General features: G+C 47.0%; 1 protein-coding gene across 2 annotated transcripts in view; it reads left to right on the top strand.

The window, feature by feature from the left end:
• LOC138491105 (probable cation-transporting ATPase 13A4) overlaps positions 1 to 27837 on the top strand; it is an 891483-nt gene that overhangs the window by 690816 nt on the left and 172830 nt on the right. For both annotated transcript variants that reach the window (XM_069617424.1, XM_069617425.1), the window contains 2 exons: positions 6819 to 6891; positions 7910 to 8084. In XM_069617424.1, coding sequence (XP_069473525.1) covers positions 6819 to 6891; positions 7910 to 8084 — 248 coding nt within the window. The remainder of the gene's footprint in view (positions 1 to 6818; positions 6892 to 7909; positions 8085 to 27837) is intronic.

A 27837-nucleotide genomic window follows, 5' to 3' on the forward strand; every position in this document is an offset into this window, starting at 1 on the left:
AGAGCATAATAGTACAGTGAATGACCCCCCTGCAGAGCTGGAGGGGGGACACAGTGAACGACAGGGTCATAGCATAATAGTACAGTGAAGGATCCCCCTGCACAGCATGTGGGGGGATACAGTGACCCTCAGGGTCAGAGCATAATAGTACTGTGAAGGACCCCCCTGCACAGCTGGAGGGGGGACACAGTGAACCTCAGGGTCATAGCATAATAGTACAGTGAAGGATCCCCCTGCACAGCATGTGGGGGGATACAGTGACCCTCAGGGTCAGAGCATAATAGTACTGTGAAGGACCCCCCTGCACAGCTGGAGGGGGGACACAGTGAACCTCAGGGTCATAGCATAATAGTACAGTGAAGGATCCCCCTGCACAGCATGTGGGGGGATACAGTGACCCTCAGGGTCAGAGCATAATAGTTCAGTGAAGGATCCCATTGCACAGCATGTGGGGGGATACAGTGACCCTCAGGGTCATAGCATAATAGTACAGTGAAGGATCCCCCTGCACAGCATGTGGGGGGATACAGTGACCCTCAGGGTCAGAGCATAATAGTATAGTGAAGGATCCTACTGCACAACATTAGGGGGGGCACAGTAACCCCCAGGGGCAGAGCATAATAGTACAGTGAAGGATCCCATTGCACAGCATGTGGGGGGATACAGTGACCCTCAGGGTCATAGCATAATAGTACAGTGAAGGATCCCCCTGCACAGCATGTGGGGGGATACAGTGACCCTCAGGGTCAGAGCATAATAGTATAGTGAAGGATCCTACTGCACAACATTAGGGGGGGCACAGTAACCCCCAGGGGCAGAGCATAATAGTACAGTGAAGGATCCCACTGCACAGCAGATGGGGGACACAGTGACCCTCAGGGTCAGAGCATAATAGTACAGTGAAGGATCTCACTGCACAGCAAGAGGGGGGACACAGTGGCCCTCAAGGTCAGAGCATAAAAGTACATTGCAGGATCCCCCTGCCCAGCAGGTGGGCTGGACACGATGACCCTTAGGGTCAAACCACATTTGAAGTGTAATGGATACTACTGCACAGCAGGTGGGGTGATACGATGACCCTCAGGCTCACACCACATTAGAAGAATAATGGATATTACTGCACAGCAGGTGGGGTGACACAATGATCCTCAGGCTCACACCACATTAGAAAAATAATCGATACTCCTGCACCACAGGTGGGGTAGACTCGATTACCCCCAGGCTCACACACCATCAGAAGAGTAATGGATACTACTGCACAGCAGGTGGGGTGACACGATTATCCTCAGGCTCACACCACATTAGAAGAATAATGAATACTACTGCACAGCAGTTGGGGTGGACTCGATGACCCTCAGGCTCACACCACATTAGAAGAGTAATGGATACTACTACACAGCACATGGGGTGAGACAATGACCCTCAGGCTCACAACACATTAGAAGAGTAATGGATACTACTACACAGCAGGTGGGGTGGCACGATGACCCTCTGGCTCACCCCAAATTAGAAGAATAATACATACTACTGCACAGCAGGTGGGGTGACACGATGACCCTAGGGCTCACACCACATTAGAAGAATAATGGATACTACTGCATAGGAGATGGGGTGACACGATGATCCTCAGGCTCACACCACATTAGAAGAATAATGGATACTGCTGCACAGCAGGTGGGGTGACATGATGACCCTCAGGCTCACCACACATTAGAAGAATAATGGATACTACTGCACAGCAAGTGGGGTGATACGATGACCCTCAGGCTCACACCACATTAGAAGAATAATGGATACTAATACAAGTGGGGGACACAGTGACCCTCAGGGCCAGAGCATAATAGTACAGTGAAAGACCCCCCTGAACAGCAGGAGGGAGGACACAGTGACCCTCAGGGTCATAGCATAATAGTACAGTGAAGGATCCCCTAGCACAGCATGAAGGGAGAGACAGTGACCCTCAGGGTCAGAGCATAACAGTACAGTTAAGGATCCCACTGCACAGCAGGAGTGGGGACACAGTGACCCTCAGGGTCAGAGCATAATAGTACAGTGAAGGATTCCACTGCACATCATTTGGGGGGAAACAGTGCCCCGAGGGGCAGAGCATAATAGCATAGTGAAGGATCCTACTGCACAGCATTTGAGGGGACACAGTGACCCCCAGGGGCATAGCATAACAGTACGGTGAAGGATCCCAATGCACAGCAGGTGGGGGGACACAGTGGGCCTCATTACACGGATGGCGGAGAACCATGGCGCTATTAGCGCCATGGTTCATGCCGGTAAAATACCGGCACCGCCTTGGCGGAAAGGGGAATTACCGCCCCATTCCAAGGTTGGCGGGGTGGTAATTCCCCCTTCCACCATTGCCCTTCCCCATTCCCATTTTTGCCCCATAGAGCTCAATGGGAATGGGGAAGGCGCTAATTACGGTACCGCAAATTGCGGTACCGTAATTAGCTCCCTGGGTCCCTTTGCGGGTTGGTTTTTAACGCCTGCAAAAAGCAGGCGTTAAATCCCCCAACCCGCAAAGGGACCTCGTAGTAAGGCGGTAAGGATTTACCGGTACCGGTATTTTACCGATACCGGTAAATCCTTACCACCATCCGTGTAATGAGGCCCAGTGACTCTCAGGGTCAGAGCATAATAGTACAGTGAAGGATCCCACTGCATAGCAGGTGGAGTGGGCACGATGACCCTTAGGGTCAAACCACATTTGAAGAGTAATGGATACTACTGCACAGCAGGTGGGGTGACATGATGATCCTCAGGCTCACACCACATTAGAAGAATAATGGATACTACTGCACAGCAGGTGGGGTGACACGATGATCCTCAGGCTCACACCACATTAGAAGAGTAATGGATACTAATACAAAGCAGGTGGGGTGACACGATGATCCTCAGGCTCACACCACATTAGAAGAATAATGGATACTACTGCAGAGCAGGTGGGGTGGACTTGATGACCCTCAGGCTCACACCACATTAGACGAGTAATGGATACTACTGCACAGCAGGTGGGGTGACACGATGACCCTCAGGATCACACCACATTAGAAGAATAATAGATACTACTGCACAGCAGGTGGGGTGACATGATGACCCTCAGGCTCACACCACATTAGAAGAATAATGGATACTACTGCACAGCAGGTGGGGTGACACAATGATCCTCAGGCTCACACTACATTAGAAGAATAGTGGATACTACTGCACATTAGGTGGGGTGGACTTGATGACCCTCAGGCTAACACCGCATTAGAAGAGTAATGGATACTACTGCACAGCATGTGGGGTGACACGATGACCCTCAGACTCACACTACATTAGAAGAATAATGGATACTACTGCACCGCAGGTGGGGTGGACTCAATGGCCCTCAGGCTCATACACCATTAGAAGAATAATGGATAATACTGCACAGCAGGTGGGGTGACACGATGATCCTCAGGCTCACACCACATTAGAAGAATAATGGATAATACTGTACAGCAGGTGGGGTGGACTCGATGACCCTCAGGCTCACACAACATTAGAAGAGTAATAGATACTACTGCACAGCAGGTGGGGTGACATGATGACTCTCAGGCTCACACCACATTAGAAGAATAATGGATACTACTGCGTAGCAGGTGGGGTCACACAATGATCCTCAGGCCCACACTACCTTAGAAGAAAAATGGATACTGCTGCACAGTAGCTGGGGTGGACTCGATGACCCTCAGGCTCACACCACATTAGAAGAATAATGGATACTACTTCACAGCAGGTGGGGTGACACGATGACCCTCAGGCTCACACCACATTAGAAGAGTCATGGATACTACGGCACAGCAGGTGGGTTGACACGATGACCCTCAGGTTCACACCACATTAGAAGAATAATAGATACTACTGCACAGCAGGTGGGGTGACATGATGACTCTCAGGCTCACACCACATTAGAAGAATAATAGATACTACTGCACAGCAGGTGGGGTGACATGATGAGTCTCAGGCTCACACCACATTAGAAGAATAATGGATACTACTGCACAGCAGGTGGGGTGACATGATGACTCTCAGGCTCACACCACATTAGAAGAATAATGGATAGTGCTGCACAGTAGCTGGGGTGGACTCGATGACCCTCAGGCTCACACCACATTAGAAGAATAATGGATACTACTTCACAGCAGGTGGGGTGACACGATGACCCTCAGGCTCACACCACATTAGAAGAGTCATGGATACTACGGCACAGCAGGTGGGGTGACACGATGACCCTCAGGCTCACACCACATTAGAAGAATAATAGATACTACTGCACAGCAGGTGGGGTGACACGATGACTCTCAGGCTCACACCACATTAGAAGAATAATGGATACTACTGCACAGCAGGTGGGGTGACATGATGACTCTCAGGCTCACACCACATTAGAAGAATAATGGATACTACTGCACAGCAGGTGGGGTGACATGATGACTCTCAGGCTCACACCACATTAGAAGAATAATGGATACTACTGCACAGCAGGTCGGGTCACACAATGATCCTCAGGCCCACACTACATTAGAAGAATAATGGATACTGCTGCACAGCAGGTGGGGTGACATGATGATCCTCAGGCTCACACCACATTAGAAGAATAATGGATACTACTGCACAGTAGCTGGGGTGGACTCGATGACCCTCAGGCTCACACCACATTAGAAGAATAATGGATACTACTTCACAGCAGGTGGGGTGACACGATGACCCTCAGGCTCACACCACATTAGAAGAGTCATGGATACTACGGCACAGCAGGTGGGGTGACACGATGACCCTCAGGCTCACACCACATTAGAAGAATAATGGATACTACTGCACAGCAGGTCGGGTCACACAATGATCCTCAGGCCCACACTACATTAGAAGAATAACGGATACTGCTGCACAGCAGGTGGGGTGACATGATGATCCTCAGGCTCACACCACATTAGAAGAATAATGGATACTACTGCACAGCAGGTCGGGTCACACAATGATCCTCAGGCTCACACCACATTAGAAGAATAATGGATACTGCTGCACAGCAGGTGGGGTGACATGATGATCCTCAGGCTCACACCACATTAGAAGAATAATGGATACTACTGCACAGCAGGTCGGGTCACACAATGATCCTCAGGCCCACACTACATTAGAAGAATAATGGATACTGCTGCACAGCAGGTGGGGTGACATGATGATCCTCAGGCCCACACTACATTAGAAGAATAATGGATACTGCTACACAGCAGCTGGGGTGGATTCGATGACCCTCAGAGTAAAAGCCCATTAGAAGAATAATGGATTCCACCACAGAGCTTGTGGGACAGACATGTTGATACGTGCTAATAATATAATAACTAACATAGCGGTGGCACAGCAGCACAAGTGGGCATATGTATCCAGGTGATCGCTTTTCAGTCCCACTGCATCTGAAGGGGGGATGGGCTTGAGCATACAGGGGTCGACAGTACAGTGATGGTCATCAGTCCATGGCGGGGAAGATAGTCCTTCCTTCTCGAATTCTTCACTTGTAGAATTCTCAGACTCTCCCATCCTTCCACAGGGAATATGTCACCACCAGCTTTCTCCTAACTGGGAACTCCTTGTGATCTTTCTAGAAAGCACCAGGCGACAGTTCCAAGAGTCGTGTGATGGTTACATTGTGCTGTCTGTACTCTCTGTCATTTCCTGATTTGCTTTCTTTGTCCCTTTTCCCGGTTTAGGTTTTTAGTTATTTCAAATGTAGGTGTTATAGTTCAGGGCTCGTTGAGAAACCCTAAAGGGTAATTCATAGCTCACAGTACTTTGAGCTTTAATGTTTAATAATCCCTTTTTTGAAGGAGTTTGTTGCTTCGTTTGCAATATCATCTCCTTTGATCTTATTTAAACCATCCTTATCTTTCATTTGACATGCTTTGACCTCTCCTCGGATAAGGCCCGAAAGCAGGTAAACATTCCTGCCCTGTGGCGATAGTGGGCGAGGAACATCCATCCACGTTATTAAGAAGCAGAAGATGGGAATATTGATCCATTCACATGTTGCTCCAGGCCTCACATCTTTTCGGATTCATAATGATTGGCTCGTACTCACCAGCGGTCGATTGGGACGGGGATAGTGGAATTCCCTCCGCCCCCTACCACCCACACAGAATGGCAACACTTCCTCCTTTCACTCCAACACCCATCAAGGAAAGGATAGGTCTCAGGAAGGTAGCTTAGGGGCAACGTGCTCGCCTTGGAAGCAAGATGATACAGAGCAACACGGGTGCGATCCCCAGGACCGCACTTAGAAACCTCTGGGTATTAAGTGCGTTATAAATAACCAATCATATCATAGAGCAGAACCAGTCATTTCAAAAAGTGGTCCATGATTGGCTTCACCATGAAACACGGAGGTTGGCTGTAATGAGCTGTGTTCCTTCCAATCAGAGGCAGGAAAATAGAAGCCAATCGGATAATGATTTTATCACTCTGATTGTTTGGAAACGTCTGGGTTCTCTGATTACCTCTGATGCAAATCTGCGTAACTGCTTCGCCCACACCTGCCACACATCCACACGTATGAAAAACATGTGGAAGGGTGTGTATTATTTTCTGGTGGGCAGAAAAGAACCCAATGGAACCGGACAACTCCATGCAAAGAGCATGTTATACCCCCCCCCACAGAATTCACTGCTATTTCTAATTAATAGCCATGAACTGTCACAGAGCTCCAGAATGCATGACCTTGACATGATCTCCTACTGTATATGTTGTTGCTAACCTGATGTGTTTGTCTTTCTGTTTGTTTATAGCAAAGCAGACTCCTTGGAAACTATCAGTATCTCACTCAAGAAATGGGAGTCGCCTTCCTCACTTACTTGACAAGTAAGCCCGCGCACATGATATGATATGATATGGCATTCATAACGCGCATTACACACGTGTTTCAAGGCACAATGAGGCAAGGGAGGGGGAACAAAGGGAGGGCAGACAACAGTCCTACTAGGCCAGGTGCCATTCAGATCGCGCAAGTGCATGGGAAGGGGCAGGGACAGTGCAGTACCTGGGAAGAGAATAATAACAATAAGTAAAAGTAACGGACAGCAGGTGGCAAGTGCATGGGTAAGTGCAGACATCAGGTGTCAAGTGCTGGTAGGGGTACTGTAGGGATCCAGAAACAGTCCCCAAGTGTGGGGGTTGCCAGGCAGGCAGTGCAGGTGTGCAGTTGGCGGGGGAGGGACCTGGACCCGAGATCAGAGGGTATCCAGGTAATCAGTGCAGTTCCTGTGACAGCCAGGAGGTCAGCAGAGGAGAGGAGGAGAAAAAGCAGAAGCAAAGAGAAAGGTTTTGAAGTGCTTCCGGAACCAGAGATGGCTCTCCTCAAGTTTAAGGGAGGCAGGGAGGCTGTTTCAGAGGGAGGCCCCAGCTGAAGAAAGATCTACCACCAATTTGTTGCTTGGAGAAGCAACTGACCCTGAGGGAGTTGGAGGCAGATGAGTGGAGAGCTCGAGAAGGAAGATATTTAGGAAGACAGAGTTGAAGGTATTGAGGCCCTAGGCCCCAGAAGGCCTTGTGGAAAATGCAGAGGGTTTTCGCAAGCCACTCGGAGCCAGTGCCGAGATTTCAGTCCTGCACAGATACATTAAAGGATGTGTAGCTTTGGTCAAGTTTATTCAGACGTACCTGAGTGCCAACAATCAGGAGCTCGGCCTTATCATCGTTAAGGCACAGACTGTTGGTGGCCACCCAGGCCTGGACTTCTAGGTAGATGTTGTTTAGTAGCTTAGAATCCTCATCATAGCGACCCGTGAGAATGTGCGCATTCTGCCTGTGTGCTAGGATTGTAAACGTCACCGTGTGGATTACTTATGCTAAGAGCTGTTTGTTTTTTCTCGCCCTTGAGTAACTTTGAACCAAGCCTGTCCAGAGCTGGCGCCAAACAGACCCGTGAGGAAGTTGATGTCTCTGCCTGTGTTGGTGTCAACGGTGACCAACTACATCTGCAGCCTCGTTCTCATGATGAGCGCCTTCCTCCTCCTGCAGGAGCAGTCCTGGTACAGCAGCACTGACGTCTTCAGGTAAGATCCCAGCATTCTGCAAAAGTCTAGAGACAGACAGCCCACCTTCTGCCACCAATGACACTGGAGGGTCTTCTTCAGCAAAGCGCACAGAAGACAGAGCAGAGCTTAAAAGCCCCCTGTTAGATGCACCTTCTTTTTAATTGTACAATTGGTTGTAATAAACCAGTTGTACAATAAAAAAAGATGCACCTTATTCGAGTCTGTTCTTCAATAATCGTATCAAATACAGCTACTTATCAATTGAAGCATTGATAAATTTTCCAATGTAAAGCAAACAACCTTCACTCGAAGACGTGAGATGCTTTTTTTTTTTAAGGCTGTGAGTGGCATGTGCAAGGAACCTTGAAGAGTGAAGCAACGCAAGATGCCATTCCTGTGTAACTTTACATTTAGTGGTCAAGCACATGTTCCCTTTGTTAAAAATTCCCAAATCATTTAGTAGACTCTGGCCATGCTCAAGACCTGGTGAGAAGAGTAGAAGCAAATACTACACATTATGTAACTGCGGCATAACGGACATGGGCGGCTACAGTAATAGATACTAGATTACTGCGCTAGCAAACATTTTGGTCTACCACACTTTTGCTCCCCTCCATAAATCCTCAACTTCACACGCTACATGCGTAGATCCACCCGCAGCATCACCTACCATCAGCAGATCCACCCGCACCACTGCCTACCATCAGCAGATCCACCCGCACCACTGCCTACCATCAGCAGATCCACCCGCACCACTGCCTACCATCAGCAGATCCACCCGCACCACTTCCTACCATCAGCAGATCCACCCGCACCACTGCCTACCATCAGCAGATCCACCCGCACCACTGCCTACCATCAGCAGATCCACCTGCACCACTGCCTACCATCAGCAGATCCACCCGCACCACTGCCTACCATCAGCAGATCCACCCGCACCACTGCCTACCATCAGCAGATCCACCCGCACCACTGCCTACCATCAGCAGATCCACCTGCACCACTGCCTACCATCAGCAGATCCACCCACACCACTGCCTACCATCAGCAGATCCACCCGCACCACTGCCTACCATCAGCAGATCCACCTGCACCACTGCCTACCATCAGCAGATCCACCCGCACCACTGCCTACCATCAGCAGATCCACCTGCACCACTGCCTACCATCAGCAGATCCACCTGCACCACTGCCTACCATCAGCAGATCCACCTGCACCATGCCTACCATCAGCAGATCCACCCGCACCACTGCCTGCCATCAGCATATCCACCTGCACCACTGCCTACCATCAGCAGATCCACCCGCACCACTGCCTACCATCAGCCGATCCACCTGCACCACTGCCAACAATCAGCAGATCCACCCACACCACTGCCTACGATCAGCCGATCCACCCGCACCACTGCCTACCATCAGCAGATCCACCCGCACCACTGCCTACCATCAGCAGATCCACCCGCACCACTGCCTACCATCAGCAGATCCACCCACACCATTGCCTACCATCAGCCGATCCACCCGCACCACTGCCTACCATCAGCAGATCCACCCGCACCACTGCCTACCATCAGCAGATCCACCCGCACCACTGCCTACCATCAGCAGATCCACCTGCACCACTGCCTACCATCAGCAGATCCACCCGCACCACTGCCTACCATCAGCAGATCCACCCACACCATTGCCTACCATCAGCCGATCCACCCGCACCACTGCCTACCATCAGCAGATCCACCCGCACCACTTCCTACCATCAGCAGATCCACCCGCACAACTGCCAACAATCAGCAGATCCACCCGCACCACTGCCTACGATCAGCCGATCCACCCGCACCACTGCCTACCATCAGCCGATCCACCTGCACCACTGCCAACAATCAGCAGATCCACCCGCACAACTGCCAACAATCAGCAGATCCACCCGCACCACTGCCTACGATCAGCCGATCCACCCGCACCACTGCCTACCATCAGCAGATCCACCCGCACCACTGCCTACCATCAGCAGATCCACCCGCACCACTGCCTACCATCAGCAGATCCACCTGCACCATTGCCTACCATCAGCCGATCCACCCGCACCACTGCCTACCATCAGCAGATCCACCCGCACCACTGCCTACCATCAGCAGATCCACCTGCACCACTGCCTACCATCAGCAGATCCACCCGCACCACTGCCTACCATCAGCAGATCCACCCGCACCACTGCCTACCATCAGCAGATCCACCCGCACCACTGCCTACCATCAGCAGATCCACCTGCACCACTGCCTACCATCAGCCGATCCACCTGCACCACTGCCAACAATCAGCAGATCCACCCGCACAACTGCCAACAATCAGCAGATCCACCCGCACCACTGCCTACGATCAGCCGATCCACCCGCACCACTGCCTACCATCAGCAGATCCACCCGCACCACTGCCTACCATCAGCAGATCCACCCGCACCACTGCCTACCATCAGCAGATCCACCTCCACCACTGCCTACCATCAGCAGATCCACCCGCACCACTTCCTACCATCAGCAGATCCACCTGCACCACTGCCAACAATCAGCAGATCCACCTGCACCACTGCCAACAATCAGCAGATCCACCCGCACAACTGCCAACAATCAGCAGATCCACCTGCACCACTGCCAACAATCAGCAGATCCACCCGCACAACTGCCAACAATCAGCAGATCCACCCGCACCTCTGCCTACCACCAGCAGATCCACCCACACCACTGCCTACCATCAGCAGATCCACCCGCACCACTGCCTACCATCAGCAGATCCACCCGCACCACTTCCTACCATCAGCAGATCCACCCGCACCACTGCCTACCATCATCAGATCCACCCGCACCACTGCCTACCATCAGCAGATCCACCCGCACCACTGCCTACCATCAGCAGATTAATCTGCACCACTGCCTACCATCAGCAGATCCACCTGCACCACTGCCTACCATCAGCAGATCCACCCGCACAACTGGCAACAATCAGCAGATCCACCCGCACCACTGCCTACCATCAGCAGATCCACCCGCACCACTGCCTACCATCAGCAGATCCACCTGCACCACTGCCTACCATCAGCAGATCCACCCACACCACTGCCTACCATCAGCAGATCCACCCGCACCACTGCCTACCATCAGCAGATCCACCCGCACCACTGCCTACCATCAGCAGATCCACCCGCACCACTGCCTACCATCAGCAGATTAATCTGCACCACTGCCTACCATCAGCAGATCCACCCGCACAACTGGCAACAATCAGCAGATCCACCCGCACCACTGCCTACCATCAGCAGATCCACCCGCACCACTGCCTACCATCAGCAGATCCACCCGCACCACTGCCTAACATCAGCAGATCCACCTGCACCACTGCCTACCATCAGCTGATCCACCTGCACCACTGCCTACCATCAGCAGATCCACCCGCACCAGTGCCTAACATCAGCAGATCCACCTGCACCACTGCCTACCATCAGCTGATCCACCTGCACCACTGCCTACCATCAGCAGATCCACCCACACCACTGCCTACCATCAGCAGATCCACCCACACAACTGGCAACAATCAGCAGATCCACCCGCACCACTGCCTACCATCAGCAGATCCACCCGCACCACTGCCTCCCATAGGCACGCTGGATGGCTCTTTAGGCGTGCACATTCCCCCCCTTTCAATTCCTGCATCCATGGTCCATCCTCACATTCCCGAGCAGAAGGCATCTCATTTTACTCTACCCCTCAAACCTGCCACTCATCTCTTCACAACATGTCAGTCACCCGTCCTCATCTGCCTACTCCCAATGTCTCTATCTTCTCTAGTTACCCACTCCATTGGAATGCGCTCCCCATGGCCAACAATGCCCTCCTTTCACTGCAGCGTTCCATAAGTGGGCTTAGCCCCCATATGCTAGGGACAGAAGGGGCCCCCAGTGCCCCCCACCCACCTCACCTGCATTCTACCCTAAGGACTACTCTATGTAATGTATAAATAATAACTGCAAGCTCTAAATACTAAACGTATGGCTGTGTCATCCTGCCCCGTTCCCTGATATATGTCCGTACTGTTAACCCTTCAATGCCAGGTATCTGTCATTTAACCCAACAATGCTCAATTGTAAGGCAGCTCAACCTAGGACTTCCTCTAATCACAGGTATTGATTAGTATTGACTACGTTTAAGAGATTTCTGTTCAAAATGAATGACACCCTGTTCTTAAGTCATCAATGACATTTGTGATGTCATCTTTGATGTCCTGGGTGTTAGTCGTAGCAGTGCACGGTGGTGGCGCGAGTTATGGTTGCTTAGCTTACCATAACTGGCGCATTTCAGGTTTTTTTTCGATTTTACTTGTAACCATCATGTCCTTTGAACAACATTTTTTAACTGAATTTCATAGGTTTTTATTAGTGCAACTTAACCATAAAGTCCCTTTAACAAAGTTTTTTCAGTGAATTTCATAGGTTTTTACCAGTGCATGCTATCTTCCTACAACTTACTAATATCATACTTAACAAATATAACAATATTTGTGTCCAATTTACAAAGTGTCACATTAAAACTCTGCCATTTACCACCTTCTAGAATCCTTTTTAACACTTTTTTACACTTTTTGCAACAATTTCAACTAGTTTTCCATCTGTAGACATCTACGAACATTTGACTTCATTGCAGACATTCCGGACAGTGCCACATGACCATACGCTGGCGCACGGCATGATGACGTGTCCGAGATCCTGTCCGCACTTCACAATGGATCCGTCCTTCGCGGACATTTCAGAATTGCATTTTCTACTGATCTAGGAACTTTCAACTTCAAAATGTCCCTTGCACACCTCCTACACCTTTCCATACTCATTATCCATTAGCAATCTAGAACACAGTACATACTTGGAAGAATGTTATCAAAACTGCTATTTATCTTAAAAATGGCATCAGTTATTGCCATCCCTCCTCCACAAGAGCCACCTCCACCACCAGCTGGATGACCTTCACAACAAAAAAAGCACAGTATTTTCAAAGACAATGAAGAGGACCAGGAAGATGAGGTAGAGTTGGTCAAGTGGCACAGCGAGTAGAGTGCTCGCTTGCAGAGCCTACTGACACAGGTTCAAATCCCGGCAGGGCCAAACTCAGCCTTTCATCCTTCCGAGGTCAATAAATGAGCACCACACCGTGGGTAATAATAAGAAGCGCTCAGATACTTGAGGGTTCATAGCGCTACATAAATGTGAAAGTATTGTTATTATTATTAGAGGAAGTGCCTACTTCTAGCACCAAGATCGAATCATGGGTGTACCAGTTCTTTGCCACTGTTGGGCGTGTACCAAAGGCTAACGCTACCAAAATGAAATGCACTGAGTGCAATTTTGTACTCAGTTGCAGACTACCTGGACAGTACTCCAAAGAGACCACCTCCATGCGCCGCCACACCAAATCCAATGACCGCAAAGCTCTCAGAAAGGTTGTTCCTTTCTCAGGAAGTAGTAAGCTGTCTTCCTCCACCTCATCTTCTTCAACAAATTCTGTAACCACACAGCCTGATGTCTGCGGGCATTGGAGTGTTGTAAATAAATAAATAAATACATTACTAATGAGGGATACGGACCATTATCATCCATTGCAGCCCCTGAAATGGGGGATAAAGGCCATTAGCACCCCTGGTTTCCAAAGCGGGAACCCAGGGTGCTAAAACATAGATTTCTCTTCCTATAGCGGGACGACTGCAGGGTCCCACTGTAAGAAGGAAAGAAAATCCTTTTCCAAGACAGCCAACATGAAAAGAGAAGGCGGGGTCCATACACAGCCCCTCTTCCCTTGCCATGGCTGCCTGCAAAACCCTATGAACATTTTACCGCAACACTTTTCTTCCCTTTCATACCTATCCTACCTTCAAATAACTTTACCACATAGCCGGTCCAAGGTAGACATAGCCATTTTAACACCATTTTTCGTCCCTAGCGGTAATGGCCAGTAGCCAGATTGTCCATGTCATGACCTTATGCCATGACCCAGACAATCTGGCTACTGCCCACGGCCAGAGGCTATACCTCAGTCACCAAAGGTATATGACTATTTTTTGTACCTACATTATTACACTTGTCAAAAAATAAAACACGGGCACATTTGCAAAACCATGCTTTAATGTCCTTGCCAATGCTCCTCACGTGTTTACTCGAAATCCACCCATGTTTCTAAAAAGTGTCAAAATGCATGTACACACAATAGTCATATAACTTAGCCCCCACTTGACAAAATCCATTCAGTCTTTACAGAAACATTGAAGGTTGGGTCTATAATCTTTCTCAAAACTTTTGTCCACATTCGTCAAATAGCAACAAAGTTAAAAGCCATCTAAAAATGTTGAGACCCCCCTCTAATTTCACCCCTCTTGAGAAAATCCCACCAAACTTTAGAAAACCATTTATATCTAGATCGAAAATGGTTTTGCCAAATGTTGTGCAGATTTGTCAAATAACACCACCATTAATATGACTTTACAATATTTTGGGACCCCTCTCTAATTTTGCCTCCTCTTGACAGAATCCCACAATACTTTGCAAAACCATTCAGGATTAGTTCTAGAATAAAATTGCAAAATTACATGAAGTTTCATTGAGTGGCGCAAAAGTTATAATCCATCCAAAAACTGCTTTTCCCAAACCATGTAATGCAGAAATAGGTAAAGATGTCCTAGGACATCTGGAGTGTTTGTGGATTTTCAGGGGGTGAAACAACCCATTTTTTGACTTCTTATGGCCATATCCAATCCAATCCTCACCCCCACACATCCCCAGAGATTGTTTGTTGAGTTTGACAAGTGAAATGCTGCTTCTTTTTTTATGATTTCATTGCGCTGTTTGCGGACCCCAAAAAAAGTCTGCGAATCCAAGATGGCAGGCGTTTCAGAAAAACCAACGCATTTCATGTTTTCTTACCACCCAATGAACGGCCGCGTCACGATGTCTGCGGACCACACCAATCCGCAAATTTTTCAGGCCGATCGGAGACCAGTCCATGGACATTACAGCCAATCAGAGGCCAGTCTGCGAACCGAACAAGGGGAGTGAGTCCGCGGACTGGACATAGATATCACTAATTTTTTGAGCTTACGTTTTTGGTTGTTTAACAAACAAACTACTGGATGGATTTACACCAAATAAAAAAAAGCATGCTTTCGGAACCAAGCCACTGCTCCTGACACACATTTTGGTGAAAATCCATCCAGCAGTTTGGGCTGTAGGCCTCAGCAAAGTTTTTTCCCATTATCTCTATGGGAAAAAAAAGAAATTTTGGGACCCCCCTATTACTTTGCCCCCCCTGGAGCAAACCTCACCAAACTTTGTAAAAAAAAGAGTGGGCCATATACTGTTTTTGCAACGTATGGTGAGGATTCGTCACGGGAGAGTGAAGTTATAAGCCGCCCAAAAAGTGTTCTTCCTATGAGATGAGCAACTTAACCATAACTACATGGCTGCTACTGCAGGCCGTATAATAAGTATATATGTATATAGAAATGCACCTTTTTATATATGATGTCCTCTGTATTTTCTTTCTGATGAATTGGGGTCTGTTATTTCCCATTGCAGAGAGTGTGCATGTCCTGCTCTTCAGCTCCACATTTACTTCAGCCCTTGGCTGTGGAGGTTTCTGTTTCAAAAGAATTGTTTTTGGATTACCCGTTTTCGGGGTTTGGATGTAATTGTTACGCTTTGGTGCCATTGCCAGAGATCCTGTTGTAGTTGAGTGCTCTTGTGATGGCTGAGTATCTTTCATTGAGGCACAGATACCAGAACGATAGAAGGCCCATCTTTATTTGAGAATTTGCAGTTGCCAAGCAATGATAACAGTGGTGTCTCCATCGGGGCCCTACCTAGGATAAAGAAATAGCAGTTCTGCAAGGAATTGCATGGCCATGTCCTCAAAGAATATCTTAAATCAATTCTTATACCTCAGGGGGTGCAAGTCAAAATCATTCCTGGTCTCTTCTGGGATGACTTAAAACATAAAACTGTGCTTAGCCAAGTGGCTACCAAATGCATTTGTGACTTATTAGTCTTGACCATAACAACGGCTCAGAGACTTGAAATGGTGAATAAACAGTTTGTGGAGTGTAAGACAGCCACCATTACAAAAAAGATGAATAAACTCAAGAAAGATATCTCTAGTTTCACAAAGACAGTAACCGTGTCCGGGTCTCTGGTGTCGGAATGGGGGACTTAATGGGACATTCAGACCTTTGCGGACCCGGTAAGTCCCCATCCCGAAAACCATTCCCCATTACCATTCGAGACCCCATAGGGCTCAATGGGAATGGGGAAGGGGTTAATAATAGCGGGCCTTAGCGGCTTCCACTAAGGGCGGCTGGTAAAACCAGCCGACCCTAGTGGGACCCGCTAAGGGACCTCGGAAAGTGGCGGTAGGGGGTTAACGGCACTGGCATCCTTACCGGTGCCATTAATCCCTTACCGCCACACTCGGAATGAGGCCCATTGATTTTGTGGGAAATAAAACAGTTTGGGCTGTACAATACACCTTTAATGCCAATGCTTCAGATGTACCAGTTGAAATACGAACATTCGAAAAAATTGTCCTGATGGAGCTTGATAAGATTATCAATGATCAAAATCATGCCTTCCACCCTAATCTTGCCCTTGCTGAATCCAAGCCATAGAAACATTGGCACGGGATCATTCGATTGTGATCAAGGCAGCAGATAAGGGTGGTGGCATTGTTGTGTATGATCCAAATCTATATGAACATGAGGTCAATAGATTGTTGGCTATTCCTGGACTCTATCAGAAAATAAGTCGAGACCCATGGGCAGAGATAAAGAAAAAAAATTGTGGCATTAAGTGAGAGAGGTTTAGAGGAGGGGTATATGTCCATAAAGAATCTGAAGGTATTAATCAATCGGCAGAACGTATTCCCCTCTTCTACACCTTTCCCAAAATTCATAAGGACACTCATAAAGTTAGGTTTCAACAAGTCTCTCGCGGCCTTGCACTATGCATGAACAATAATGTACTAGTGGAGGAGAATAAGTTTTCAGCAAAGCAGTTTTAACAGACAGCAAGAGGCAAACGTTAGAAAACAAAATGGCGATTTCAATCACTTCAAAATGGCCGCACTTTAGTCAAGCTTATGGCTATGTATTTCTAATACTAAACACATGAGGCGATTGGTCTTCGGCCAACAAAGTACATTGGGCCTCATTACGACCCAGGCGGTAAGTTACCGCCTGGGTCGTACCTTTACCACCATGGCGTAAACTGTGTTTACGCCATGTGGTTGGTGGACTTACCACCCATTCCGAGGTTGGTGGGGCGGTAAGTCCCCAATCCCCATTTACCCTTCCCCATTCCCATTTTTGCCCCATAGGGCATAATGGGAGTGGGGAAGGCGTTAATTACGCCACCGTAAATTACGGTGGCGTAATTAACAACAAGGTCCCTTAGCGCCATGGATTTTAACAACTGCTAAAAGCAGGTGTTAAATCCTCCATGGCGCTAAGGGACCTCGGAATCAGGCGGTAAGGGTCGGCGCTGTTTACGCCGCCGTAAACCCCTTACAGCCTGGGTCCTAATGAGGCCCATTGCCTCCATCATTGAGGGGTGTCTACTTTTTCTGGACTGACAAACCCTCCTTTTGGTCGTATGCCAAACGCCTCATCCGTACATTGCGTCCTCTTCCGACCAAATAACTGATTCTGAATCTTGCATACTACTGGTCTCCTCCTCATTGTCGTCAATATCGATTGACATGAATTATTTTACTGTCTTCAATTCATCATTACCATGAGTACCTGATTTAGTAGTGCTCTTTTTTCTACCATCTGTACACACTCCTCGCTTATTTCAGTACACACTATGGGTAAGCAGTGTATGCAACAACAACATGTCATGAATATTCCTAGCACTGCTACTAGGATCGCAATTAATTTCCATTCCCATGAGCGTAATACCTCCCAGAACCAAGAGCTTATGTTCAATTCCCAACTCCCTTCATGGGGGTGAAGGTCAGAGCTTAAAACGTGCAACTTTCTTATTGCTTCGAAATTCGTAGGGGAGGAGTCGCTTACGAATACGCAACACGCTGATCCCACGATTTTACAAACTCCCCCACGATCAACCAAGATTACATCAAGAGCCATTCTATTTTGGAGTGTCATTAATCTAATTACTTTTTCCTCTAATGTCATATTGTATAATATATCTGTTGTTCCATTTATTGTTTTCTCTAATATTCTGGACAGTTGTCTTATATTATAGGAGTTTATTGCTTGGCCCCAAAATGGTATGAATGATTTTGCTATGTCCTCTGCGATCAAACCTCCTTCCTCATTTCACCGTGGTCTCGACCTGGCCAATTTTGCTATATCTGCTGTTTTTGGAAGGAATACCCCAGGGAATAGGAAGCCTAAGTAACAAGTACCTCCCAAGTTTCTAGGTAACCAGGGATATGCTTTTTATCCACATATAAAATAAACAGGATCACCTACATAAACTGGCTCTACCTCCTTATCAAGGAATGCTATATTCATACAACTAGTGAATGTGCCCACCAAATAGGAACCCTTCTTTCTCAGGCAAAAGGGGACAGAACGTGGACTGTAATTTACTGTATAGGAGGGGGGAACTGTATCTTTATTTCCTTCCGGGTTCATATGAAACGTGATTACAGATGATTTATAAGGCACAAATAATCTGTCTTGTGGCATCACTACTGGTGTGACCAGTCGTGCTTTGTGAAATATAGAAAAATCTACAGGTTTCATAATAATCTCTTCGAATTCATTTATATTTGTTCTATCTAATTGACCAGCTTCACTTTCGTTCCATTTCCCATAATATAATGCACTCAAGGATGCATAACATGCAGAACTCAATGGCAACGGCTGCACATTCCCACCAATTCCCTTACCACCATGCTGCAGCAAGTGGGCACATACCCAGCAATTATTCTTTCTCAATATTGTGTGAGTCATATTCATTATTAGCAGTAATGTGTTATTCCAATATCCTTCCCTGTGTCTCTCTTTCATTGGGGACAGTGTGTAAGTAATTACATGAACCGGGCTTTCAGTAGTGGAGATGTTTCTAACAGGCAAGAGTACTTCCAAGCAGTGTATTTCTTCTAAGTACCATAATACCAGTACTGTCGTTATTGGGGCTAGTATACTCATTACGCATATGACTATCGTTAAGATCAGCATACAATTGTTTTGGCAATTTTTTTTGTGTAACCTTCCGGTCTCTATAGTTAACTCATTATCAGCAGTGTTGCAGTAGGGGGCAAAAGCTGGTTCTGGCATTTTTCTTTCGCTATTCTTCTTCTCCACCAATGTTCATCGTGAATGTCTCTTGTCATGGCACTCGTTCGAATGTCAATAAGTTCGGGAATGTCAACAGTTAGCTCTGCAGTTCGCTCTGCCAGTTCTTAGCAGCCTGGATTGCTATACGTTGGGCAAGATCTCTGTGCGTCTGCACATTGCTCAAAGAACTCCAGAGCAGTTATCAATTGCCTTCGTACCATGTGAGCCCCTCTTGTCCGTGAGGGGTGATCTGCACATGGATTTTTTAGCACCGAGGAGCCTCGTTCTTGGGCTGTCCGATTTGCACAACCCTCACGCCGCTCTCCTCTAGGCATCCGGTTCCTACTTCATCTGCAATAGGAAACAGAGGCAACAAAGATCAAAAGAAATGAAGATTTGATCACTCCTTCTTCCGGTTCCATGAATTATACTGCCTTGCTCCTGGTATCGTGTGATCGATGAATAGTGCAGATGCACTTCCAGACTCAAGCTCGGAGTCAGCCTGTGGTGCAATGGGGCACCAAAGTAATGATGCAGGTTTCGTTTCAGGCTGCGGCGCAATGAAAGATGGTGGGCGCCAAAGCAGTACACGTTTTGTGTCAGCCAGCAATGATGGCGATTCTGCTGGACAACGTTGGGGAACTCTTTGCCCTTCCTTTTTTATAGCAATCTTTTCAGGCTTCATTCCAGGCTTTATTTCAAGATCAGATAGATTTTGTGGCAAAGAACTGGCAACAGTTTCTTTCGTTTCTGGGACCGCTGTCTCTTTCTGGTCGTCTCGATCAGGCAGCTTTTCAGACGGTGATGGGACCTTTTTAGCATGTGTTGCATGTATCCACGCTTTCCTTCCGTCCATGCGGATTGCCGTTTGTGTTGCTAAAAGTATCTGGTAGGGTCCACGCCATCTAGGTGCAAGTGATGTTTTTCTCTCAAAATTCTTGTCCAGCACCCATTCTCCAGGTTCCAGTGAATGCCCCGGACATGTCTATCTGATGGGTAGAGCCTCCTGCACCTGCTGATGAATCAAACACAATTTTTGAATTAACAAATTACAGTAAATGCTGAGCACAGGATATTCAATCTCCTTTAGCCGTTTTGGCTGTGGTGCACACCAAACATTTGCGGCGTCCCCATCACTATCTCGTATGGGGAGAGCCCAGTTCTTGCCTGCACAGATGTGCGCATGCACAGTAATGCTAGCCGTAATGCGTCTACCCAGCTCAACTTGTTGCCTGCACACGTTTTGCTTATTTTGGCCTTTAAAATGCTGTTGTGGCGTTCAATAAGACCAGCACTCATAGGGTGCCGAGAACAATGGAATCTCTTGTCAATCTGGAGACCTGCGCAAATCTGTAGTATCACTGCGCCCACAAAATACGGGCCATTATCTGACCATATGACATGGGGCAGACCAAACCGGGAAAAATACTCCTTTACCATTACTTTTGCAGTGCTCATCACGGTGCAGTCTTTTAATGGATATGCTTCCACCCACTTACTGAATGCACATATGACCACTAAAACGTACTTTAAGTTTTGGCACCTCTCCATCTCTATGAAATCAAAATGGATAACCTCAAATGGCATAGAGGGAGGGCCAAAACTGCCTGTTGGAGTCACCATTCCCTTCCCCACATTGTGTTGTAGGCACGTGATACAATTTTGGACCAGCCTCTCAGCATTTTTCTTTATGTGTGTTTTCCCATACTGTGGCTAGATGCTGGACTATCTTTTTGGCACAAATGTGAATAGGGCTGTGGGCGATCGTGACCATTTCAGTTACATAAAAGTTGGGCAGCATCCAATTTTTAATTTTCTTGTCTACCCAGCAACCTTCTAGATCTAATTCAGCAGAGCCCTCAGCCCACCCTTGTATCTCATCAGCAGTGGCCTCTGCCTGCATCTCTTTGACAGTAGCAATTCCATCCTCTATCATGCAAGGCACTTCCTCAAACTGTACTGTCAACATTTTGGTATTCAAATCAGTGGCAGTTTGCTTCGCAATCCTGTCTGCAAATGCGTTTCCCTCTCGCACTTTGCATGTTACTTTTTTATGCGCCTCGCATTTCACTATTGCTAGGCGCTTCGGACACGTAAGTGCAGGCAGTAACCGTACAATCAAAGGGCCATGTTGAATCCTGTCCCCATGTGATGTCAAGAATCACCTATCAGCCCAGAGTCGACCAAAATTATGAACCACGCCAAACGGGTATTGGCTGTCAGTATATATGTTTACAATCAGATGTTCAGATATCTCATAGGCTCTGGTTAAAGCTATTATCTCCGGGGCTTGTGCAGAGTTGTAGGGGATTCTTTTACTCTCTATAATACTCTTCAACGTAGTGATAGCATAGGCAGCAGCTGATGTGCCATCAGGTAATTTAAAACAGGAGCCGCCACAAAACAGTTTTCCATCTGGCTCTTTTTGTGGGGTATCTGTTGAATCAATTCTTCCTTTCGTTTCTTCCTCAGTAACCATTAAACAATCATGGGGGGGTGATTCATTCTCACCTAGTTCTTCCGTGGGCAGTGGCATTAATTCTGCAGGATTCAAAGCGCTACACCTCATAATTTGGATGTGTGGCGCGAAGAGGACAATTTCGTATCTAGTCAATCTAACAGAGGTGAGGTGTTGCCATTGCGTTCTATTCAATAGAACGTTTATGACATGTGGCACCATCAAAATTAAGGTGTGCACCAATACCATTCTTTCGATTTGTTTCACTGACGCAGCAGCCGCTGCAACAGCTTCCAAACAACGTGGTAGTGCGCACGCTACAGGGTCCAGCGCGGAAGAAAAATAGCCGCATGGCCTATTTCTTCCACCTTGTTCCTGTGTCAAAACAGCCAATGCACAGCCTTCACTCTTGTGTACAAACAATCTGAAAATCTTCTCATAATTTGGTGTGCCCAAAACTGGAGCAGAACGCAATGCAGTTTTGAGCAGATCAAATGCTCTCTGACATTCTTCATTCCACTGCAAAGGCATCACAGCATCTTTTTTTGTCAATGCCACCATTGGCTTCAAAAACAATGCAAAGTTCAGAATCCACTGCCGGCAATAGGAAGCCATGCCTATTATAGCTCTGACTCCTTTTTGTGTTTTTGGAATAGGCATACCAGAAATACTCTCTATTCTCTCTGGCGTCAGTCTTCTCCCTTCTCTCGAAAGTAGGTAGCCCAAATAAGCCACCTCCTTTCAACAATATTGGAATTTCTTTAAGCTTGCTTTGTGGCCATGCACTGCTAAATGTGTCAATAATATAACAGTACTTTTTTTACAAATCTTTTCTGTATCAGCAGCGTTTAATAGGTCATCTATATACTGTAACAATACACAACCTGTCGGTAATTCTAGCATATCTAACTGTTCTTTCAATGCTCTGCTGTAAATACTCAGACTCTCTGTGTAGCCCTGTGGAATGCGCGTGAATGTAAATGATCGTCCTTCTAATGTGAAGGCAAACAGATATCTACCTTCCTTGTGTACTGGAATGCTGAAGAAGGCATTTTTCAAATCAATAACACTTAAATACTCTGCCGAGGCAGGAATCATTGTCAAAATTGTGGTGACGTGTGGAACCAATGGGAATTGAGGATCTGCTACTTTGTTTAATGCGCGCAGATCAATTATGAAATGATATTGTACCTCATTACCTCCTTTCTTATATACCGGAAGAATGGGGCTGTTACATGTACTGCCTGTAATCTCTTAAATCACCCCCAATTTTACCAAATCAGAAACAATACTTTTTAATCCTTTCTCTCCTTCTGCTGAAATTTTGTACTGTGGAATACGCGGTAACGTTACTCCTTCTTTTAAGACAATCTTTAATGGTTCTATTTTCAAGCATCCCACATCATTGTCATTCATCGGCCATATACAAGTTGGCACTTCACTCAACTCTCCCGGCAAAGGCCTGGACAAAAATTCAGATACTGGTACATTCTGTGGCAAAATTCTCAAAAACACCCCATCTGGTGTACAATGGATAACTGCACTCAGTTTTTTCAACAGGTTTAAACCCAAAAGGTTTTCCCCAAAATTTTCTGTTAAGAGAAATGGACAATATTTAATGAATGGACCTAATGTCACTGCTACTGGTTGGGACACTGGGTACCTGTAAACCCTACTGAAATATTTCTTTGCCCTGACAGTGGTATTTCCGGAACCAGGTGATGGTCTATCGAGCACTTTTGCACTCCTGTATCTACAAGAAAGCTATGCTCTCTATTCCCGACTTTCATTTCTACATAGGGTCCTTTTTGATTCACGGGAATAGACACTGGTTCCGACCCCTGTCTTGGGCGGTCCTATTGAGGAAATAGCACATCATCCGATGTGTAATCACTACTATTACTATAGTACGTATTTGATTGGGTATCAAAAATGTTCCCACCCCTTCCTCTATTTCCACTTTGCGTGTTCTATTGGCTCTGATTCTGGCTAAAAGCAGTCGGATTGTGAGCTTGGTTCTGATTCTGGGTACCATTTCCTTGACTATTTTGGTGCTGCTGCATGTGGCTTCTATTCTGGTCATTTCTTCCTGGGTGCCCCCTATGCTGTCTTCTCTGTCCATACCCATTTCTATTTTGTAAATGTGGACTTTGCGCTCGCCAGTGACCTTCCACTCTGCAGTACGCACACTGATTTAGTCCCAGAGCCCCTCTATGCATGTTCAAATTACTTCTACCTTGTGCGTTTCCCCTCCCTCTACTGTGTCCCACCACTTGCTGAAGTAGCACTCTTGTTTTCAAATTTGCCCTACCCTTCACCTCTTTCTCTGTATTCACTCTGTTCTCATAATATTGGGCCATATGCAATACTTCACTCAACGTTTTTGCTTGCCATGCACTTTCTGATGTTATTATTAGGTTTTGGATTGGAAGTATTAACCCTCTCACATACTTATCTACAAATAGGCCCTCATTACAACTGAGGTGCTAAGTGCACCAACATTACCACCATGGTGTAAACTATGTTTACACCATGGTGGATGGCGGATTTACCGCCCCATTACAAGGTGAGTGGGGCGGTAAATCCCCATTTCCCATTTTCCCTTCCCCATTCCCATTTTTGCCCCATAGGGCATAATGGGAGTGGGGAAGGCGCTAATTACGGCACCGTAAATTACGGTGCCGTAATTAGCACCAAGGTGCCTTAGCACCATGGAACTTAACGCCTGCAAAAAGCAGGCGTTAACGTGGGAATCAGGCGTTAAGGGTTAACGGTGGCGTTAACCCTTAACGCCTGAGTTGTAATGAGGGCCATAGTCTTTTACCTGCTTCTGTGCTTACATCCTGTCCACTAAAATCTGTAAATACTTCTTCAAATCTATTAAAATAATCTGTAGCTAACTCATCCTTGCCCTGAACGCATGCAGTCAATTTGTCCCATGAAATTCTTTTTTCTGGAACAATTTCTTTCAATTTTTGTATTGTCTGTGCTGGTAACGCCACCCTATTTGTCGATGGTTTTCCTCCCGCTTCTCTATTCTTATCCTCCGCTACTGCATTCACCCAAGTGGCGCCATAGGCCGCCTCATCATCCACTGTTCTTATTTGCTTCCATATGTCTGCTGGACGAACTACTGGGGATATTAGATCTATATCATTCATAGTGAACATGGACGAATTCAAATAGGACTCTATTTCCTTATAGAACCCCGCCGGATTCTTTCTTATATCGGGAATCGTCTGTTTTATGTTATTCACTTCCTGTCTGGAGAAGGGGATGTGCACATATTGTGCTGTATAATGTGCTTCCGTTACCCTCCCAATTAACTGTTTCCATCTCCCCACATCTCCCCATTAAATATTCCCCCATGCATTCCAACTATACCTGTCTTTCATTGATCCTCCTGAAATCATACATCGAGGCTAGCGTTGACGTTTCATCATTCCCATTTATATACATTTCTGACTGCTCTTGCAGCTCTCGTTTTCTCTCCTTGCTGATCGCACTACGGGTCACTTTCGCGCATCCACTTTGTCCGGTCCCCTCTCTCGTTTCAATGAGTTCAAGTTCAATTATTGGAGGGGCGGATGGGTCATAAACAATCTCTTGGGATGCAGGTGCCGATGGGACAACGGGAACAGGAAGTGACTTTTGCAGCGCTGGCTGGCTAATGGGAGGCGCTGATTGTGGGATCTGTGGCTGCACTGGGGTTTGATCAGTAGGGAGGGGCTGAGCAACTGGAGGGGGCTGGGCAGTAGTCACTGGTGCAGTCTTTTTAGTCTCTCTCCTTGGGCCTTGCCTCGTGTCAGTCAAACTTTTGTTTATTAATTCATCTGATGAATGCAACTCTTGTTGTGGGTATATTTTATCTATACTTAACTGACCATGTCTATTTGATTTTCTCAAACTATCATTCCACTCCTCCTCCTGCTTTTCTTTCACTCTTTCTGCTTTCGACTTATGCCTCCACGCACTCTTCTCTCTACTTTTCCAATGAAGCATTGCTTCCCTTCTCCAGTCCCTAAGGATATTAAATGCCGCAGGACGTGTTTTCTTTTTCATCAACAGCTTCTCCAAGTAATCTATCCTCATAATCTCAAAACTCCCGTGATTCGTCCATTGCAGGTCTTCCTCTTTTCTGGTTTGCCTATGCCAATTCTCACAAAACATTATCGCTCCCACACCATACTTCACATACATCTCATACGCCGGGTGGCGCGACCTGGCCAGTTTCCAAAGATTGTCTACCGCAGCGGAAAAATCCTGCTAAAGTAGACAATACCCCAGGCATGTTTTAACCTTACCCTCAGCTAATCAACCTTACACTGGGTGTTTGATTTTGCAAAATCAACTCTCAACCAATATCAGGGTTACTTCGAATCGGGGCACCACTCATCTGATCAATCAAATCGTCTCTCAAGACGCGATTCGTCCGTATACTGACACAACCAATAACATTGTGTCTGTGTATCTTGGCTCACTCTGCCTCGTTTCGGGACTCTCCCTCCTTGTTCTCTGGCCGGGCAAGTCGATCAGTTGTGTGCAGATCTGCAAAGGAGTCTCTCATCACTTTCAGAGGGGCGCCCTGAACACCTCTTGATCCCGGTTCGATCATCCCATCCTCGCCGTTTTCTCCGCCTTCCTTATTTTACAACGTACACGATGGAACAAGTGGGGGAGGGTCCCTATTCGGGGGCCATCTTGAAGGGGCCCCTAGTGGACCCTCGCATATGGAAACAAGGCACAATCACCACACGCGAACTGATATGACAGACTCGAGGTTGTATTCCCAAAAGCTAGGGTTTATTGCAAAGCAAATAGTCTCAGTTGGCCAACTGGGTCCCACACCCCGCGACGTGTGTTTCCAGACCCCAGGGGATGCAAGAGAGTGAGAATCGTACAACAGTTACATATATACAAAGCAGGAATCTTACAATCAGTAGTGACATATTCAATACCGCCCATAATGTATTTCCTTTGAATTGGGTACGATGATTGACAATTGTGACGAGTATGACATCTTGAGACATTTATTTAGCAACAGTTTGCAATTTCATGAGCCTGCAGACACCATTGTTTGTTATAAGAACACACTGCTACTGTTCTCTGCAAGCAAGCTGGGTGCAGGGGAGAGACACATTCCAGGCCTTGCTATCTCCTAGTTTCTATTCGTGCACTGGGGGTCAACTTGCTCTTCAGGGCTCTACAGGGCTCAGAAAAGGGGGGCCGCAAAGAAGAGCATAATTCAAGCCATTTAATGTTTGCTTCTAACATTTCTACTGCATTAGCGAGACTAGCTGGCACCTGTGTACTGATTAAATGCCTCGCTGCTTACTTCCAAGGACTTGTGAGGGAGGAGACCGGGCATTTCTGTCTGGGTTGCTGCGTTAGGTTTCAACAAGTCTCTCGCGGCCTTGCTCTATGCATGAACAATAATGTACTAGTGGAGCAGAATAAGTTTTCAGCAAAGCAGTTTTAACAGAAAGTAAAAGGCAAACGTTAGAAAACAAAATGGCGATTTCAATCACTTCAAAATGGCCGCACTTTAGTCAAGCTTATGGCTATGTATTTCTAATACTAAACACATGAGGCGATTGGTCTTCGGCCAACAAAGTACATTGCCTCCATCATTGAGGGGTGTCTACTTTTTCTGGACTGACAGATCATCCTCATACATCCAGCTCAGGACCTCAACTGACAAACATGGAACACACTTGTATCACACTCACTCAACATTCCCCTGAGCTGACATCATCCATACACCAACATTCTGTAAGCATACATTCATGGCCAGTGAGACAAACAGGACTTGCTCACTACATAACATTCAGCGCTACATGGTAAGCTAAGCAACCATATCTCCAGCACCGTGCACTGCTAAGACTAACACCCAGGACCTCAAAGATGACATCACAAATGCCATTGATGACATCACTAATGGCATCACATATTTAGGCCACTTGTTTTTGTTCTCTGACAAAC

The sequence above is a fragment of the Ambystoma mexicanum genome, chromosome 10 (assembly GCF_040938575.1).
Source record: "Ambystoma mexicanum isolate Mex_15411 chromosome 10, UKY_AmexF1_1, whole genome shotgun sequence".
Taxonomy (NCBI): domain Eukaryota; kingdom Metazoa; phylum Chordata; class Amphibia; order Caudata; family Ambystomatidae; genus Ambystoma; species Ambystoma mexicanum.